The sequence below is a fragment of the Sporothrix schenckii genome (genome assembly GCF_000961545.1).
Source record: "Sporothrix schenckii 1099-18 chromosome Unknown Cont47, whole genome shotgun sequence".
Classification (NCBI taxonomy): domain Eukaryota; kingdom Fungi; phylum Ascomycota; class Sordariomycetes; order Ophiostomatales; family Ophiostomataceae; genus Sporothrix; species Sporothrix schenckii.
Window position 1 is genome coordinate 2,186,422 of NW_015971148.1, and position 18,618 is coordinate 2,205,039.

Here is an 18,618-nt window from a genome sequence, read left to right on the forward strand (position 1 = left end):
CAGCCATGGTCTAGTAGCTGGTCCCTGGGACAAAGAAAAAGATCAAAAAAAAAAAAAAATGAAGACGAACTCTCCAACGCCGCCCCATTCGTGGAATATCATGTCTGTCATGTGTGAAAATGGGCCCCTGGCCGAGTTGCCTGGCCGTGCTTACACCCGCTTTTATAGGGAAAAAAAAACCGTCCGAAAATTCGCCAGACATTAGGCCTCGATAGGCTTCTTAGTCTTGTCCTGCACTTTTTGTGCAAGATCAGCTGCATCAATTTCCGAAGAAGCGCTGTCAACAGTGGTCGCTTTTGATGACGCGTCTGACGACGTCCCAGACCGATCTGACAGATCGGCCGCGGACGATGCCGACGAGACAGGTGGGTCTGAGATTTGCGCCGCCGGAATCGTAAGAGTTGCCGCGGACGCAGACGACGAGGACGGCGTAATGGTAGCTGAAGCCTGCGCAGGGTTCGCGGCGGCAACAACCGAGCGGCCCTTGGGCCGCTGCTGCTGCTGACGCCGTCTGCGCTGCTGCAGCTTGAGCTTTTCCCTTTTTGCCTTTTTCTGCCTCTTCCTCTCAGCCTCACTGTCAGTGTCCGAGCTGTACTCGTTGATATTGACGTCGCTGTCATCCTCGCCGCTGCTATTCCGCACGTCCGCATCGCCGTCGCTGTTGTAGAGGTCCGACAGGGCTGCAAGGTCCAGATCGTCGTCGTCTGAAGCCCTGTCACTCTTCTTCTCGGACGTTGTCCCCGCCTTTTTAAGCAACTTCTTGACAGCTTTCTTCTTGGCCGCATCCTTCTCTTTCGTCTCCTTAGCCTCCTTCGTGGCTTTGGCGGCGGCCTTCTCAGCGGCCTTTTTCTCCTTCTTCGCCTTCTGCTTTTGCTTATGGCGGTCCTCCTTGGCCTTGGACTTCGCCTTCTTGCGCTCATTGCGCTTCTCTGCATTGTCCTTGGCAGCCTTAGCCGTCGTCACCCACTCGGCGGCACCCGCGACAGCACTTGCAGGGTCACGTTTGTGCTTTAAGAGGAAGCCCTGCAGCTCAGCGGGGCTAAAGGTGAGCTCGGGGATGACGGCCGAGAACTCCTTGGCGAATGCATCGAGACGGGTCGCAGCAGCGGCCTGTTCGTCTGCAATCTCCTCCTTGGTCATGGTCTTGGCCTCTGCATCCTTCTTGACACTGTCCATCACCGGCACGCCGTCTCCCTCAAGCGTAGCAAAAATGGACCGGAAGAGAGCCTCTGTCATGTCACGGTCGGCACGGTCAAACTTGACCAGCATGTCAACGCGACCGGGACGGATCAGCGCTTTGTCGAGCTTTTCCACGTGGTTCGTCGTCATGATGAGGATGCGACCCTCCTGACTGGCAACGCCATCGAGGATGTTGAGCAGTCCCGAGAGTGACAAGCGGCCGGCCTTGTCCTTCTTGCTACTGCGGCTGCTCTTCTCCTTGCTGTCCATGTCGTCGTCGGTCTTTTTCTTATCGCCACCGCCGTCCTTCTCGCCGTCTTCATCCTCGCTGCCATCACTGCTGTCGCTGTCGCTGTCGCTGTCGCTGTCACTGCCACTGTCGGATCCACTCCCACCCTCGTCCTTGCCGCTGGACGAGGGATCGCGCGTATGCGTTAGGCCGGCGGTGTCAATGTCCTCTAGCAGCACAATGCAACGACGCGGCAGGTCGTTGAACAGCACGGAGAGAGTCTCTTCGGTGGCGGCGACGCCGTTTAAGCTCACAATGTATATGTTCATGTTAAAGTGGCCGGCGAGCGAGACGCTCAGCGACGACTTGCCCGTACCCGGTGGACCGTACAGCAGGTAACCACGGCGGTAAGGGATGCCCCGGTTCGCATACCAACGGCGTGTAACGGGATCGAGGTAGTCTTCCACATCAGCCACAAGGCCGTCCTTGACCTTCTCGTTCAGGATGACCGTTGACAAGGGGCGGGGGTTACGGGCCATGCAACGCATCCATGTGGGCTCTCCTATACGGTACCTGCCGCCGCTGCTGCTGCCACGGTAAATGACGGTCTTGTGCGCATCACGGCGCATGTACAAGCGACGGGTCTCGAGCAGCAGATGCTTGAGAACGGCCGGGTTGCGACCGAAACAAGACACAGAGATGGACTCGCGCTGGTCGGAGCTGACGGCGGCATTGTCGCGGCTCTGTGTGCGGCGGAAGACGAGCAGGCTGCCGCGGAACCAAAAGTAGTACGTGCCAAAGGTCGGGGTGTAGGAGAGGGCTTTCTTTTGCTTCTTCTTCTTCGCGAGACCCTCGGGCGATGTGTCGGCCCCAGCGTCGTCGTCTTCGTCGCTGTCATCGCCGCTCTCGTCGTCCGAGTCGTAGGCATTGCGACGGCGCTCCTCATACTGCAACTCCCAAACCGACCATGAGCGAGACCCCACCATGGTGTTGACGATAAACCGACGGGCGTTCTGGGCAAACGGCTGGCAGGCGACCCAGGTCATGAGCATGTTGTAGACCTCATCGTCGTAGCGGACCTCGACTGTGGACATAAAGTGGTTCTCGAGCTGCGCATAAAGGTAGCTGCTGAAGTAGTTCCAGGCAAAGGTGACACCGCCGAGAAACAGCACGAGCGGGAAATAGTAGTTGAGGTCGATATGCAGGTACCGCTGAAGGGCACCAGTGAAGACGGACAGACCCGGGAAGAAGAAATCCAACAGGGCGGCCGACGGCGCCGAGGACTGGCTAGCAAAGGAATCCGAGGCCCGACTGACGGTGGCCATAGGGTCTGTCATGGTATTGCATGATGCATTGGTCGCCATTTGGGCGAGGAGAGGAAGATGTTCCTCGGTGAAAAAAGAATGAAAGAATGAAAGAAATTATATGGTAGAAGAGCAGGGCAGATAAGAAAAAACAGAATATTGGGTGACTGACATTGGACGAAAGAAGGACAAGGAAAATAAGACCAAGCAGGCAAGCAGACGGATAGAAAACGAATAATGGGAAGAAAGTGAGTATTAAGAGAGACAAAGAAGGAGAGTAGGTACCCTGAAACCATCCAATGCAGAGAAAAAGCAAAGAAATAAGAGAGCAGAAGAGGAGGGAAAGAACAAGATCTTATACGGCCTGACGAAGCAGCCTCAACTACAAGCTCACCGTGCCCGATCGCAACCTGCATTCCGAGGCACCAGTACCACTCTCGGGGCCAACTGCGTCATACGTCCTTCTGCAGCCACCCCTGGTCAGGCCAACCGATCTGGCCCCTGAGGTGCTGTGCTTCGCCGTGTCCGCTTACCTGCAGCCGGTCCAGTCTTTTGCCTGGTGCTGGCTCGTCATGTCTCCCGCCACACAGCCTGCACGGTGATCACCGCATCGTATTGGTCTCTCTGGGGTGCGCAAGAGAACCCGTTGGGCAAGGCCCCAATGAATTCCCCCCCGCTGTCGCCTCTTATTGAGGAAGATAATTGGAAAAGGGACGAGATAAGAACGAGAGAACGACAGAACAAGAGAACGAGAGCATGCAACCGAACCAGCTCCTGCTCCTGCTCCAGGGGCCTCACGCGGCATGCGTTGTCGGTAAGACGACCTTTGGGCCGTAAGACCCTCCCAAGCCTCCATCCTACTTTTGCAGCGAGGTCGTTGTACACAGCAGCGGGGCAGTTGATTGGACAGGCGCATTATGCACAGATCTGTGAGGCCAATGACCTAGGGGAATTCCGTCCCACGCAGAGGATGCGTGACTGCGTCGCGTCCCATAGCGGGGTAGCAAATAGGCAGTGAATAGGGAAAGAGCTATCTCCGCATCGCCTGGTCGTTTGTTTACGTGACGAGGAGGCTTCAAGGGAAGGAGCACCGCTGCAACATCGTTCTGCAAGACTTCCGAGCACCCCCCCCCTTCCCCCCTCCACTCCCACTCCCAGCAGGATCAACGTGCAGTAAGAAACTGCGCTGGTTTGATGGTCTTCTGCCCTGGTCGACGTTGAGGATGCGCAACATGTCAAGTTGCAGGGCGCGATACATATCGCACGGTTTATTGCTGGGCGACACGCTACGGGATGGCCGTCGCACAATTATTGGGTGCCATCAACTTGCGTTCCTCTTAGACGTATGCTGTATTACAGCGCCCTTTGAGCGACGTAACCTCAATTCAGTAGGCCACGGCATGACCTTCCTAATGCACCCCGCGTACAGCCACGCCCTCGCGCCGCAGTCGTTGGCCTCACAGTGACGCAGTTGGTTCTGTGCCTCACCCTCCCTCGTGCCTCAGCCTAGCCTTGATCTCTGTCGTCCTCTACAATGCTGCAACCGCCCCCGGTGACCCTTGTGATTCTTTTTCCGGCGGCGAATATGCATCTGTCTCCAGTTGGCGAACCTTACAAACTGCAATGCTTACGAGTACCCCCTTCGGCGGAGTTCGTAACGGCAAAACGTCGTGCAAAATACTTGTAGGGTATATCAAATACCATCTCTCACCATTATGCAGTGCACACCTCACACGGAAAAAGCCTGCAGACGCCGCCCCTGGAGATTGAAGGAAAGATACTACAAGACGAAAAGCAGGGGAGGCGAAAAGGAAAATGTAAAATATGGCCAGGCCGACCTCTTCTGGCCGTTTGCTGGGCTCGCGGTTTGCGCCAGCTGCCCTCCTACAGCCGTGCATTCCTTCTTGAATCTGACGTGCATATCCTATTGTCCTATTGCAGCCTGGCCAGAGCCCTGAAAGTGGAGAGAAAGACACCACTATGACTGTGTGGGGCTCCAAGACGCTCTAGACGACATGCCTACAGCCGGGCCATTTTATATTCATTTGCCCAGTTGATAGTCCCCGGTCCAGTCCGACAGCAGATTCGGCAGAGCTTGTCCGTGCCCGGCTGGCAATGCTTGTTAATTGTTTCCGTGTTGTCCATTTTATTTTCTACTTCTCACAACCGGCCGCGTTTCTGATTTGCTGTATTATTGGTGTTTGCACCCCTGCGCGCCTATTATAAGGCAACCATTGCAGCCTAGAAACATCGGATCTACTTGGTTTGGACTCATCTGGCTTGGATCCACTTCACACGCGATGACAAGAGTGTCGACAAACCAATCCAAGCTACCAAGACATGCGTCGCAAAACATACGCGGGCAGAGATATACACGAACTCTCGTGCCAAGCAGCAGAGGGCGCAAATATGTCAAAAAGCGTGGGAGCGGGTAATTCAGGGATCCAAGACACAGAGAAAAAAAATGGTCTGCCTGTTAATAACTTACAATGGCCGACAATGTCTGACAGCCTTATTCGGGCTGCCAGTGCCGCCAGCGGTATCTTGCCAGGAACGTTTCCGGGGTTGTTCAACTTGACTCCGTTATCAAGAGCAAAAGAACCCCATCTCGGTCTGCAGCTCCCAGGGCGCTAGTGGCACATGCTCAGCCTATCATCTTCACTTGCTGAGCGGGCATCCTAAGAATGCAGCAAGAGTGCGGAGCATGACGTCGAAGCGCAGAGCCGCATTCATCGTCACGATACGCGTAGCAAAGAAAGGCCGCGTGCGGTAGTATTGTGTTCTCTAGTTTCGATGTGTTCTCTGGTTCGATTTCTTGTCTTATTTGTTACTGTATTGATTCTAAGCATTGTCTGTCCAGAGTGCCTTTTACAGTCTATCTGGTGCCCGGTTGTTTGTGTCTGTTGCGTCAAAGCAAAGTGATAAAAGAAAAGAAGGCGGTAAAAGAGGACAATGCTGGAACAACAAAAAAATGGACTGGGGGCGAACGGTAGAAAATTATGGGCAGAACCAAAAACGATAGCAGGGGGCACGAACCGCGGATAAGAAACAACATCAGAGGTAGAAAGGTGGGTGAAAAAAAAGGATAATAAAACATAATGACAAAACCATTCCTACTCACGGCAGGTCGACGGCCCCGTCCCCGACAGATATGAAAATAAAGTAAAACAGAAAAGTTAAAGTTATAAAATGAGATGGGCAGCCATCATAGGCCCGTAAAGTCATACTGACGTCGTTTCGTAAGAGAGAACAAACTAAAGGGCAAATAAAGCAAGGACGGAAATGAAATTCAAAGCGGCGCCATGGTAATTTTAGCCATGGGCCGAGATGCCCTCTCATACATCCACAATATTCGGCCTCACACCAGGGCCGCCGGGGCCACCAGGAACACCTGGTCCACCTGGACGCATTCCGGGGCGTGGGACGCCAGGTCCAGGCATAGGCCCACGGAAAGCCGGTCCCCCGGGTGGCCCGCCAGGCGGGAACCGCTGCGGGCCACCGGGCACGTTCATGGGCATAGGCACCCCGTTCGGCATACGAGGTATCGGCGGACCACCACCGGGAGCCGCCGGCATGCCTGGACCGGCAGCACCACCAGGACCGCCTGGCCTACCTACCCAAGCCGGCGGACCGCCAAACTCAGAAGCGCCGCCTGGTCGACGGGATTGGCCCCCAGGAGGCCTACCGGCACCGCGGAATGGCATTGGGCCTCCACGCGGCCGGAGGCTTCTCTGTGATGAATAGTCGTCGTCGTCGTCATAATCACGATCTGTAACCTTGACAAAGTGCCACCGGGACTTTGTGCGCTCCGAGATTGTAGCGGCGCCGTCACTGTTGCGGCGGCCACGGCTGTCGCGGCTGGATTCGACAGTGTATGTAAAGTCATCGCGCCGGATGTGCTTGACGAGGCCCGGGTTGCCGCCGGCAAACCAGACGATGCAAGAGAAGGCCTTACGGTTCCGAGGCAGTGCCACTTTGGTGGAGCGGATTTCTTCACGGGAAGAACGTGACGGGGCCGAGGAGCGTGAGCTGCTGCTGCTATGGCTCGAGCGGCTAGACGCCGAGGAGCTGGAGGAGTAGTGAGAGGGAGGCATGTTGGATGCTGGCAAGGGTCGAGTAGTGGTGGATAGAGTACGGTAAAAGAGAAATACAGAGGTGTCCGAGTGTGGTTCTCCCAAAAGATAAGGCGATTACAGCCGTCAACGGATGCTTAGCAAGCCTGGAGAGAGTGACCGTGCAACGGGCTCAATGTGGACCTCGTTAACGCTCCTTGAAAGGCGAATTGTGGCGAGACTGGCATAGATTGGTGAAAGGATAGCGTGGCAGTCTCAACAACATCGAGCTCCTTCGTCAAGTCTGACTAGGGGGTGTGGGCTGGAGATCAAACACGTAGAGTGCGGAGGAAGGGAGCGGGGGCTTTGGTTGAGCACCAAGGTCGCTGTTCGCTATATAGAGCAACTCATCATGGACGGGGAGAGCCCGGCCTCGTGTTGCTTTCTTGAGTTTATAACTTGTAAGATGGGAAAGTGGAATTCGAGTCGCTGATAGATATGGCTGCGATGGTGAACTTAAGGACTGTGAGTTGGTACGGTTGGAAAACGGACTTTGTCAATCGAATGCAGAAGATAGCTCGAAGCAATAAAAGCAAAGGATCCGACAGGATACAAGAAGACAGGAGCAGTGTCAAAGGCGTGACTCGTCTCTCGAGAACAATGCTGCAGAGCAATGTTTGGAGGAGGGGAGGGAGTGCATGGGCGAGCCCTGCCTACAAATATATATAAGCTGTATCTCATGGGAGAGCATGCAATGGCAAACGACGAGGGTAGGGATCAAACAGGCCACAGAGCGAGACCAGAGCCGCAGCTCAGTTACGAGTCGCGAGGTAACCGGAGAGGTAGTCTACTGGTGAAGAACGCAGTGCAGTGTGATGGAAAGAGGAGTGAGGGGGTGACGGTAGCCTAGTTGGCTGACCAGCGCCACACGGCTCTGGGCACTTTCAGCACATTTGGTAGCTCCTCTTCCTTAAACAAAACGAAACCTTCGTAACCTGCACATGTCCTGCTTGCATCCGCCCTCCTTTTTCCTGGGCAACGAGACAAGGCGCGCTGGGTCGTGGCATTGACCTCGGGCTCTGTGTTGAGACGGACAGCATGAACGCTCTGATTGGGACGTGTGCGTTTTACCGCCAGGAAAGGCCGGGCCATGGTTGCAGTGTCTCACGGCGAGCTGCAGACGTGTTTCTGCACATGCGCTCGTTTTCTCGCGTCTGCCTCTTCCATATCAGTTTCTTTTCTTTCCTTTTCTTTTTATTCGTTTGATTTGTAAACGGACAGTGGCCAGATCGGTGTGCCACGACATCGACATGCTAGTTTGTTTCCGAAACTGCATCGAACCAACCACACTTCAGATGAAAGCCTTGTCGCTGCGGGCGACCTTCAGGCCAATCGACAGAGACATGGTCCTTCATCCCTCGAGTCCTTTGTGTGACGAGAAGCTGGCCTCCTTCACTTGCCCGCCGCTGTTTGTCAAGCAAGACCTGAGAGAAATTTCCAAGCAATTGCTGGCAAAAATGTAGTTGAACTTCTCGTCATCCATACTTAATGTATGGCCTTTCCCAGCTGTACGTAACGGCATAGCAATGCGTTAGCTAGCGGAGGTCGTTCGCGTTCAGGTATCATACGTACGTATGAGGTCGACAACCCACATGAACTACGCAGTACAGTTGTTCATTATTATAGTGGGAGGGTGTTTCGCCAGAGCCGCTTGCGCCTTTCCTGAACTGGCTGGTGCAGACAAGTCTGTCCCTCACTCCCTTGACTCGGGCCTACCAAGGCCCGTTGCGACCCTACATCGCTGGCGGGGCACACCGTGGCTCGCGGGATAGGTCGACGCGAAGGAAGACCAAGGTGACGATGTCAAGAGAGAAGACGAGATCGACGAAAGTGACAAAGCTTGTAATAGGTGCCAGTTTTATATTGTCCTCAGCGTGGCACGCCCGATTTTTGTCTCATCAACGGCGAAAATGCACGAAAACGTACCTTGACAGGCGTCTGGAACGCGCCCGACGGGTGTTGCATCAACAAAAGTTCCCTTTTGCACATCTTGATCGTTGCTGCTGACCTGTCATTTCATGCGAGGCTGTCGGGCAACGAAAAAGTGCACTATTTCATGGCAATGTGCATAAACAGAAGAAGGACAAAATGCGGACGGAGGAGACGACAAAAAGGGCGGTGAGGCAAGCAACCGCAAGAAGAACAAGAAGAGGGCAGGGAGTAAACGGTTTTCGAGCCAGTATGGACGCGGGCCAACAGCCAGATGCATGACATACGAGCGAGAATTAAATGGGAACGAATCGAATGTCAGGTCACCCACTCGGAATACATAACGGGCCCATCTCTCAACCCCGAGACACAGAAAGAGGGATGGGAGACCATAGAGGAGGGTCCGAAATGAGAAGAGAAAACAACGACATGCTTACTCGCTAGCCCTAGTATTGGAGACGTGCAAACGAACAAAACGGATGCAGAGGCAGAGGCGGCTGCAGGAGTAGCAGCAGCGTGCATATTGAGTTATCCTTTTGTCGTACGGATATCTTGCTAAGCTTCAGATACGGCAATACATTGAAAGGGCTGGTTTGATGCTTGGAGGCTGGATGTTTTTTAGCGACGGAGCAAGCTAGTCTTGCAGGCCTGCCTAGGAAGGATGGCATTGAGGCCGGCGAGAATATTTTTGGTGCTGTTGTGTGAGGCGAGATCTTATGAAGGAGGGGTAGAAACGAAAGGATGCCGCATCAATGGTGGGGAGATTCCAACTCTGGCGGAAAGAAGAGACGACAAGAACGAGCCACAACAGAGGACTGTGAGAAGATGGACGTCGCGGTGCTACACAGATCTTACTGCAGGTTGCCAAAGGCGAAAGAAGGCAACAGGGAAGAGAAGAATTGGGAAGGGGGGACGACGTAAGGAGGCACTGGGGAAGAGAAGCGCAGAAGACGGAGGCTGACCGGACCACCTCGGGAAGATACCAGATGAGCCAACAATGGCATTTCCTGCCAAGACACCACCGTCTGGCACCAGTAGCCGGCCCGGGCCCGCGCCTTCACTCGCGGTATGCCGAGACTGGATGGCAAGGCTATGTTGTTGCATGCCCAAGCTTGCCTATTCCAACGCCAACCAGGCTATGACAGAATGAGTTCAGCTCCTAACAGATCGTGTTGACTCGTCTGTCATCTCTCGCTCGACGAGATGCTCTTCAGACCCTATGTGTTGGGCCCCTGACCCACGATGCCGTGCTTCCTCGACACCGCAATTGTCAATTCTCGCAAACATCAAAGTACATGCAGTCAGCAGCATCGCCACGGCCCTCGACTCCTCCTTGCCGTACTGTGTCTGGCCCTCCCGTTTTGCCTATTTTCATACCAAGTTCTCTTCAAAAGTGTCCCACTCGACGGTTGCCACACAACCTTCTTCGGACGTGCCTCTTGGGAATTTACCCGGAGGCAAGACGCCGCCTTAAATGGCCGCAATCAAACCGCCCGCTGCGTCTTGGCGCCACCCACCCCATAAGACACTCTAGATGGAGCGGGTTCCAGGAACATCCATACAAATAAAAACAATGCACAATAAACACATCCACAGCCAATAGCACATCCTAGCGGCGTTGGCGGAGTGCAATTAATAAGGAGGAAGGCAACGATCCTTTCCTTTCGTGGCTCACTCTCTCTTTTCTATCAATCCGGAGGATGACCCCAGAGCATTTATGGTCCCAGCACTCATGTCCTGCGTATTTGGCCGCCCAGTTCGTCTCAAGCAAGACAAGGCCAGCAAGCACACAAGCCACACGACCTACGAGTGCCGTCCCCATCTAGACCGATGCCCAAGCTTTGTGTCACCTTCTGCTAGACCTTGTCTCCAGTCCCTGAGCCTGAGCTGGTGTTTCGTGCGATGTCCGTTCCCGTCGTTTGTTTTATTCTTCTCGGTTTGTCTATTCACTCAAATATGCCCTCGAACACATCTTCAAGATCTACGCTTTCTCTTACCAGTACACATTTCGCCAAGGCGTTGAAAGGAGACAAAACAGCTGACAGATTCTACGTGTCATCCTGGTAACACGACGTTCAAAGTCGGACAAGAGGAGAAACAGGCTTACACGCACGTACACAACCGCCGGCCCTGCTTTTGTCGGGCATCTGCCAATGCTGACCAGTGTCAATGGCCACTTACCAATGTGTGCCGCACATCATTACACCATCTTCTTGAATTCTCATCCCGCCCCCTCGTCGCTCTCGACTCAACTTTTAAATAAATCGAAAGCTTAAAATCTTCCGGTGAGTGGTGTTTATTAGCTTTCCGGCTGGACGGTTGTTTTATTCGAAATATAGTTGATGTTATTTGAATCTAAGCTGGCTTTTTCCATTGTTTTGGGCGTGGTGCGCTTCTTCTGTGTTTCCCCGTGCATCTTCCGCTCGACCTGCGAATTTGACTTGGTAGCAGCCCCTGTCTTGACTTTAACTGATATAAGTCCCCGACAAGAAAATTTACGTCTTTCACCGTATCTCTCCTGGCATTTCGTCTGGCTCCTCCGTCCTTCTTTAGTTTTGTTCTACTCATCTCGTGTACCACTTCCTACCGCATTCCTCGGATTTGTTCTCGTTTTACGAAAGTATGACATCGGGATATAGGCTTAAAGGCCAATGATCGAATCCCGTGCTATGGCGCATATGAGGCATCCATATTAAAATCGGCAGTCTTCGCTTGAGCATGTTGGGTTGTAGAAGTAACCTGTGGAAAGCGACACGCAGAAGGACACAGAAAATCACAAATTAGGGGAGAAAAAAAAGAAGAAAAAAGGGGTGCAGGACAGAAGTACAACATACGGACTAAGGCAGTTTGTGAACGATTGAGCTCGGGAATTAGAGGCACAAACAAAAGCGCGCCCTGGACGAGTAAAGTTGTCGGCCGAACGTGCGTCGACGGATCTTCACCACGGCCAGTGTCGCAGGAGGAAGACGAGGGGACGTGAAACTTTTCTTGGCGCTTTGAAGCCACCGGCTTTTCTTCACGAACAGGGACGCCATAGGGCAATTTCTGTGGGCCAGGCCCGGCCGTTCCTGTCTGGGGTTTGCTGGCTCGCTGGCCAGGCCATTGTGTCGACTCGATTTCCACACCTTCGAACTGAGCCTGGGACAAAGCAGAAAGAAGGCCACGTTATTGGCGCCGACCTGGGCTCCACCAACGCCCCTTTTTTGATCTAGCAAAACTCAACTCCCAAGTACAACCGAAACCAAGGTCAGAACCCCGGCGAACAAAACGGCTGTGCCAAACGCAAGTATTTGGCCAAGTGAGTTGTCTTTCTGTACGAATCTATGTCGCAGAGAACCAGAGGACCCTCTGAAAGGACGGCATGTGTTTTGTGCCAGACAGCCTATTACCAGCCCATGTTCCGAGCCAATCAGGGGCGCTGAAGTGGACGGATTGACTCGAACAAGACCTTCGCTCCTTATGCTGACATTGCTAAGAAAAGACACATGAAGGGAGGCTAAGGCGGCGGCCCCATCACTTGCCCAGGTCAATCACAGGCCGCCTACACACCCCGGTCCGAAACCCCAGCCAAGATCTGTTCCTGTTGTTCCTGGAACTGGCCAGGCCCTTTTGTCAACTGGCAACCAGATCCTTCCTTTGCTTGCTCTCTTTGTCTGTCCAACAAACGAGATTTCACTGCACGCGGCACTGGCATTTGATCGTCAGCAGCTGTATCTCATCGCCAGAGGCACGAAGACGAGGGAAGACCGCTTGAGAGAAACGCTAACTGAGAACGGAAAGTGCATCTGTGCTGATTTTGCCGCGTGGTCCCAAGTACATGTCAAGTCGGCTCCCCGGAAAACAGAGGTGGGCTTTCGAAATGCTTCGTATTGTAACGTACAGAGTACAAACAGGAGCACATCGTATATCGGCAACCTGTGCGTCGCCCCCCCCCCCCTTCAGTGCTGTCGTCTGTAGTCGATGGAGGACGCAGGAGGATTAAGGCAAAAGTGGTCCATTCTGTATTTTAATTGTCGCCCGGGACTACTCCCAATTATCGTAGACGGGGGGAATTGTAACCTCTCATTTTACATCTGTAAAGTCGTAACGCAAAATGTTTCCTTTCATCGCACGCATACGGACTCTAGGAACCTTCCCCCCAGAGACCTAGCGCAATTACTGCCCCTGGCTGTCCCCTGTTCTTGCCGTACGTTGTATTATTTCGCTGTTGTTAGTCTCGCCGTGACTGAGCCATTTGGTCTTTCCCTGTTCGGTCAGTGCTTTTTTCGACTTCTTTCTGGGCCGGCGCCTCGTCGGTTTAGGCTGGTTGGGCTGGCGCTGGCTGGGGCACTCGCCGCATCCCCCCCTTTCCTTCTCACTGGTTCTTTTTACCCACGCATCTTTTCACTTCCTCCTGTCATCCTCCATTTCTCTCGTCATTATCCCCATCCTTCGATTCGTTTCGCCTTGTCGTCAACGTTACTCTCAATCGCCCGTGGATCATCGCCATTTCACCCGACGACGCACTGTTTCCCAATCGCTCCCGGGATCTCACAAACGTTGACCGTTGCATCTTTTCTGTCTGTTGTCTGAACGAGAGGTGCTGCGGCTGAAGCATCACGACTGAACGCTGTGATCGGCTGAAACAGGCACACCGAAGATCACAACTTGATACAGAACCGTCGATTGCACGCCGAGATATATCGCGCCGTTCGAACATCGTCGCATTCCGTCGTCGCCTGGCAAATTCCTCTTGCCATCTACTCACGGGACTCGATCGATCAAGCGTGCAACGACGGGCATTGCGTCGAGGGCGCAATACTCCCCACGCAGGCGGATGCGAGCAACAGCCGGGCAGGCCGGCAGCGAGTCTCATCATCTTTGTCGGCTCTAGTCCGTGGCCGAACGTCTAGTATCCATGGATCGTTCCGAGGAGAAGGCGTCTGAATTCGAGCGGAGGGCCTCGCGGCGCCTGTCCAGAGGAGTTTCTGTCCAAGTTGACGCGGACACTCCCGATGTCGCGGACGACGATGCCTATCTAACCGCCATGGCTATGACCGTGTCAAATGGCTTTAGGCCTCACCAAGACTCCACTGCTACGTCAACAGGCACACCTCTTACTACCAATACGAATACTACGGACAGCCAAAGGTCTTCCGTGTCTGACGGACCTCATCAAGAAGACCACCTTTCGACAACACCCGGCGCTGCGGCCTCTTCTACCTTCGCCGAAAGAGTCTTTTCCTCCTCATCACCCTCATCACCCCCCTCCCTCCTCCTCCTCCTCCTCCTCTGCCGCTCCTTCAGACACTTCGTCTCCGTCAAATGCGTTCGCGACGACTTCGTCACAATTCTTCAACGAACCAATTCTACCGCAACCGCCACAAGAATCTGCATCCTTGCCCACGCCTCCACCTCCTACCCTCTCCTCTTTACCAAGATCTCTCACGTCTACCCGTCCATCTAGCATTGCGAAACCTCCAATTGGACACTCCCCGAGGTCAGTGCCTCCCGAAAGCGCCTCTGGTAGTAGTAGCAACACCGGCCTTTTGGACAATGTTCGCGAGGGCGCCACGAGCAGTGTACCACCCGTACTTGAAGAAGAGCCTTACCAAGGCCCGTCAGGACCCTCTTTCCCTTACCAGATGTATCCTCAGAATGTACGCATGGCTAGAACCTTGAGCGGTGCCACAACGTCTACTGTCGCACCATCCGATTCATCCTACTCTGGCCCCCGCGGTCCAACGTTTCCCTATGGCTTGTACCAGCAAAACACGATGGCCGGTCCAAGTGCCCTGCCGGTAACCGACATCCCCGTTGGATTCCCCAGTATGGCTGACAATTATCGACGTCGCATCGGTCCCGACGGCGAGGATGTTGCCGATCTAATTGGCCCTGACGGTCATACTGAGCAGCTGCCGCCATACACGAGATATCCGGACGAAGCATACACTCGCAAGATTGCCGCCGCCAACGTACAACCACATTACGACCCATTAGCTGATCCACTGGCCGGCTCTGTAGCATCTGGACCAACAGCTCCAAATACAGTGCCAGTTGCAGTACCTGCAGCGGTGCAAGCCGCAGTGCCGGACCCAACTCAAGTGCAACCTGTTACCTCACCGGGTGAAACAGCATCAACTTCCGCACATATTGCGGTACCCGCCCCCATACAACTTATCCCTGGCGCCGGGGGAATTGGGCTGGCTTCACGCAATCCAGAGTTTGATGGTGTGGAGGGCGCCGAGTCACCCCGTTCTCGGTACTCTTTGAGAAGCTTCACCACGGAGGGAAGTGGGCGCGAAATCAACACGGAAGCGCGGAATATAAGCGAGAAACGCAAGCACAAAGCTCCACACTTCGTTCAACGCTACGGCGGACGCCGGATCCTCGGCGTTATCCCCTACTGGGCTATCTGCCTCGTCATCACCGCCCTCTTATTGATGGGTATCGTTCTCGGCGCTGTCATTGGTACATTTGTGTCTAGACACAGACGGGCCCAAGAACTCCACCACTCGTAAGCTCAAACACCTCCAGACTCTTGCCAAAGGTTTTCGTCTTGTGCCAGTATCACTCACAAAGTGTTTTAGAAATAACAATGGTCCTGTTTCCGTCACCGTCACCGTCGATGCGACGCCGATTCCTACACCAACAAATCTCCCAGGCCTCCCAACTGGCACATTTGGACTGCCATTTCAAATCAACGAAAGCCCGGGCGCCTGCTTCAACGATACAACACAAGCCCAAGCATGGAAGTGCGGTATTGCAAATCAATACAGCATGACCCTCACAGTCAATAGCCTGCCTTTGACTCCGGACGGACCCATGTACGACATCAGTATCCATTGCAATGAATCGGCCACATATGAGAATAACTTGTTTTTCTACGGCGAGCAGGCCCCTACAATCAAGTCACGGGCACCTTTGTTACTTGTTAATGACACCCTCGACCTGAATCGCGGACCAGCATGGTTCAAGATGATGCCGTACAACAAAACCGTCATTGTTCGCGAGAGCTTTTTGTCTGCTCCCAATGCTCAGCCTACGACGGAAGCAAGCACTACCAACAACAATAAGCGTGGTGCGGGCGGCCTTACTGGATCGCTATCGTTTGATGCTGCTGGTCCCTTCGGTCGCAAGGGTGCCATGCTGGCGCAGGCGGGCGATAAGCCTTGGGTTTGCACGTGGCCAGATACGATTCTTGAAATTTTCATTTACCCAAACCAAAACACGAGCATGTACAGACTCAGTCTGTCTTCGACATATACTCCGTCGACGACCACGCCGACGCCAACTCAAATGAACCCTAGTTCTACCGGTGCAGCTGCAGATGGTGGTGCCGCTACGGCCACGGAGAGTAATTCTTCGGCAACGTCTACGCCTCCACTATTCCCAAATGCTCCGCCTCCATACCCACGTGTTGTGAAGATGGAGGAGCGTCGCATGGCAAACTCACCTCAGGCAACGTGCATGCAGTACGAGCTCAAACTGGAAGGCACAAGCCTCAAGGCCGTTCCAAACCGGGATGCCAGCGGGCAGCCCATTCAAGTCACGATTTCCGAAATTGAATCTGGCCCGTCTTTGTTTTCACAGGGAAAGAGGGACATCATGGGGGCCGGTGAGGTGTTTGAGAAACGTGATGAGTCTGGCTTGAGTAAATGTGGTTGCCTGTGGATGGTGACATAATTATCCATCACCACCGACAGCTTCTTAGCTTTCCTCATTACTTTCTTTTATATGTCATCCTTTATTTTTGCTCATTCTCTGCGCCACTATTTTGATTATCTTTTGCGTTTTACTATACCTAGGTTATTGTTGGCTGGCGTCGATATTGTCATGTTGGTATTCTTTTGTGCATATTTTAGGTAGGAGGTGAAATACGGGGCTATGTTTCGTTCTATTTGTGTCCGGATGATGGACCACTTCTATGAACATGTATATCGGTGTACTTTATTACCTTGTTTCTAGGCTTGGATTTTGCTTTTTCTCAAACTTTACTATCATTATATGTCTACGTCGGAATGGGAGCTGCTTTCATGTACGTCGTGCGTGTCTTGTAACATTTTGGTCGCGGTGCTTGTTTCCTGCGTTCGCATATTTACATGTAAATACCACCAATCACAATTATGCGAATGTTGTCTACATAAAACCCTCTCTTCTCTTCCTTAATTGTCTTCAGACATGTTCTCCTTTAGGTTGTTAAGACAGTACAAGTTTGTAAACCCATGTATGGTGAAGCAGGTCGAGAATGGTCCAGTTGTACTCCGTAGTAATAAGTGCATGCTATGCTGCAGAAACGCCTGCAGTGTCAACATCATGCCAGCTCTATGCCCTCTCTCTCAGCCGCCTGAATAATGTACTTCCGCACCTTAAAAACAATTGTCAGTTTACTTCTGCAAGGTCGGCTCATCTCCACGTCACCTGTGCCTTTGTCAGCAACAGACTCACCTCCTTGTCTGGCGCAAGATCGAGGGCCAAAAAACCAGACTGATCCTTCTTCTCCGTCTCAGCGCCTGCCTTGAGAAGAGCCACGGCAGTGTCACCTATATATAATTAAACGATTACAAACCGCCCTTCGAGATAAATAGAACCAAGCATGGAATGACTCATACCATGTCCTTCGGCCACCGCATGGTGCAGCGCCGTCTGACCATAATTGTCGGTTGCATTCAATGGGCTGCGGTGTTTTAGAAGCAAAGTCACCATCGGTGTAGAGCCGACTGCCGCAGCGCGGTGGATCGCGTACTGGCCGCGTTTATCCCGGACACGAGCCGATGCAGAAGGCGAGCCCTCAAGCAACTTCTTCGCGAGGTCGATGTTGCTCTTTGAAGCAACAAAATGGAGGGCAGTCTACGCAATCCGCGTCAGTCAAGGACCGTGAGCTAAAGTACACTCGGCCCCCGTCGATATTTTGGCTTTGATTTGCTCGCTATTTAACCACGTGCTCACCTGTCCGTTATGGTCTGCGTACTTGGTTAGTTATGCGGTCACCAATCTAAGAGGTCGGTTGGCCAGGCTCCCGATGTGGCAACGCACTCTTCTCGTCCACACTAGCCCCTCTGTTCAGAAGCAAATCAACAACAGGCTCAGCGTCTCTGACACTGGCCGCGATCATTAACGGTGTCCAACCGCTGTCATCCTACTCGAAAATGTCAGCCATATGGAGTGGTAAAAAGCAACTAACAAAAGCTCTGAGGTTACGTGGACCTGCCAATACAAACCTGAACGTCAGGATCGAAACCTTTCACCTGAATTAGAAGGCGCACAATCTCCAGCTGGTTGGAGGATGCAGCCCAGTGTATTGGCAGACGACCATCGTCATCCTTGCGGTTTGCCAGCTTTGGATCTGCCTGTTCGATGACAGTCAGTGAAACGGATTCAACAAACGGAAAAAAATCCACAACAGCCTTACATTCAATAGAGATTCAACCACAGTGACTACGAGGGTACCGTAGGCGCGTGTAAGCTTCATGTTATTTACGATTGATGAGGACTTGCCGGGCTGCGCACCTTGGCCTTCGCGGCATGCTGCATGTATGGCAAATCGATCTGTCTGGTCGGCCATGGCGAAAAACGAGAACTGATCAGGAAATACGAAATCGGTGAACGAATAACAAAGAAAAAAGGGGGCGATAGAGCAGACTGAGAGCGCAAGGTGGCCAGCGATGTAAGTAGGCGAAGTGATGTATCTTGTACGACGCATTAGGCTGTGAATGACGCGACTACGCTTAACTACATAATATGTACCAAAGGAAACTCGAATGCTGACTTACCTTCAATGAGCCCCACTTAAATTTTCTTGTCGACATCAACGCGCGCCATCGTCTCCAAAGTCAACACCACACTGTAGGTGACCTTCTACATCATTGTCTTTCACAACCATCCT

The 18,618-nt window shown here is 53.1% G+C and overlaps 6 protein-coding genes across 6 annotated transcripts; 2 read left to right on the top strand and 4 right to left on the bottom strand.

Moving 5' to 3' along the window:
- Positions 1-201: 201 nt before the first annotated feature.
- On the bottom strand, positions 202-2,772 carry SPSK_03063 (mitochondrial chaperone BCS1; the record flags this gene model as incomplete). The annotated part of the gene is made up of 1 exon (XM_016729906.1): positions 202-2,772. The coding sequence occupies one exon, from the start codon at positions 2,770-2,772 to the stop codon at positions 202-204; it is 2,571 nt and encodes an 856-aa protein (XP_016585280.1).
- A 177-nt stretch (positions 2,773-2,949) lies between these two features.
- On the top strand, positions 2,950-3,314 carry SPSK_03740 (uncharacterized protein; the record flags this gene model as incomplete). The annotated part of the gene is made up of 2 exons (XM_016730574.1): positions 2,950-2,960; positions 3,089-3,314. The coding sequence occupies 2 exons, from the start codon at positions 2,950-2,952 to the stop codon at positions 3,312-3,314; spliced, it is 237 nt and encodes a 78-aa protein (XP_016585281.1).
- A 2,733-nt stretch (positions 3,315-6,047) lies between these two features.
- On the bottom strand, positions 6,048-6,806 carry SPSK_03604 (uncharacterized protein; the record flags this gene model as incomplete). Its single annotated transcript, XM_016730441.1, has 1 exon — positions 6,048-6,806. The coding sequence occupies one exon, from the start codon at positions 6,804-6,806 to the stop codon at positions 6,048-6,050; it is 759 nt and encodes a 252-aa protein (XP_016585282.1).
- Positions 6,807-7,670: 864 nt separating this feature from the next.
- SPSK_03804 (uncharacterized protein) lies at positions 7,671-7,916 on the bottom strand (the record flags this gene model as incomplete). The annotated part of the gene is made up of 1 exon (XM_016730637.1): positions 7,671-7,916. The coding sequence occupies one exon, from the start codon at positions 7,914-7,916 to the stop codon at positions 7,671-7,673; it is 246 nt and encodes an 81-aa protein (XP_016585283.1).
- Positions 7,917-13,650: 5,734 nt separating this feature from the next.
- SPSK_03037 (uncharacterized protein) lies at positions 13,651-16,418 on the top strand (the record flags this gene model as incomplete). Its single annotated transcript, XM_016729881.1, has 3 exons — positions 13,651-14,189; positions 14,233-15,249; positions 15,323-16,418. The coding sequence occupies 3 exons, from the start codon at positions 13,651-13,653 to the stop codon at positions 16,416-16,418; spliced, it is 2,652 nt and encodes an 883-aa protein (XP_016585284.1).
- Positions 16,419-17,046: 628 nt separating this feature from the next.
- On the bottom strand, positions 17,047-18,297 carry SPSK_03415 (26S proteasome non-ATPase regulatory subunit 10; the record flags this gene model as incomplete). The annotated part of the gene is made up of 7 exons (XM_016730253.1): positions 17,047-17,100; positions 17,181-17,275; positions 17,345-17,582; positions 17,682-17,695; positions 17,769-17,871; positions 17,954-18,082; positions 18,145-18,297. 7 exons carry the CDS (start codon positions 18,295-18,297, stop codon positions 17,047-17,049), a joined length of 786 nt encoding a protein of 261 aa, XP_016585285.1.
- Positions 18,298-18,618: the final 321 nt, after the last annotated feature.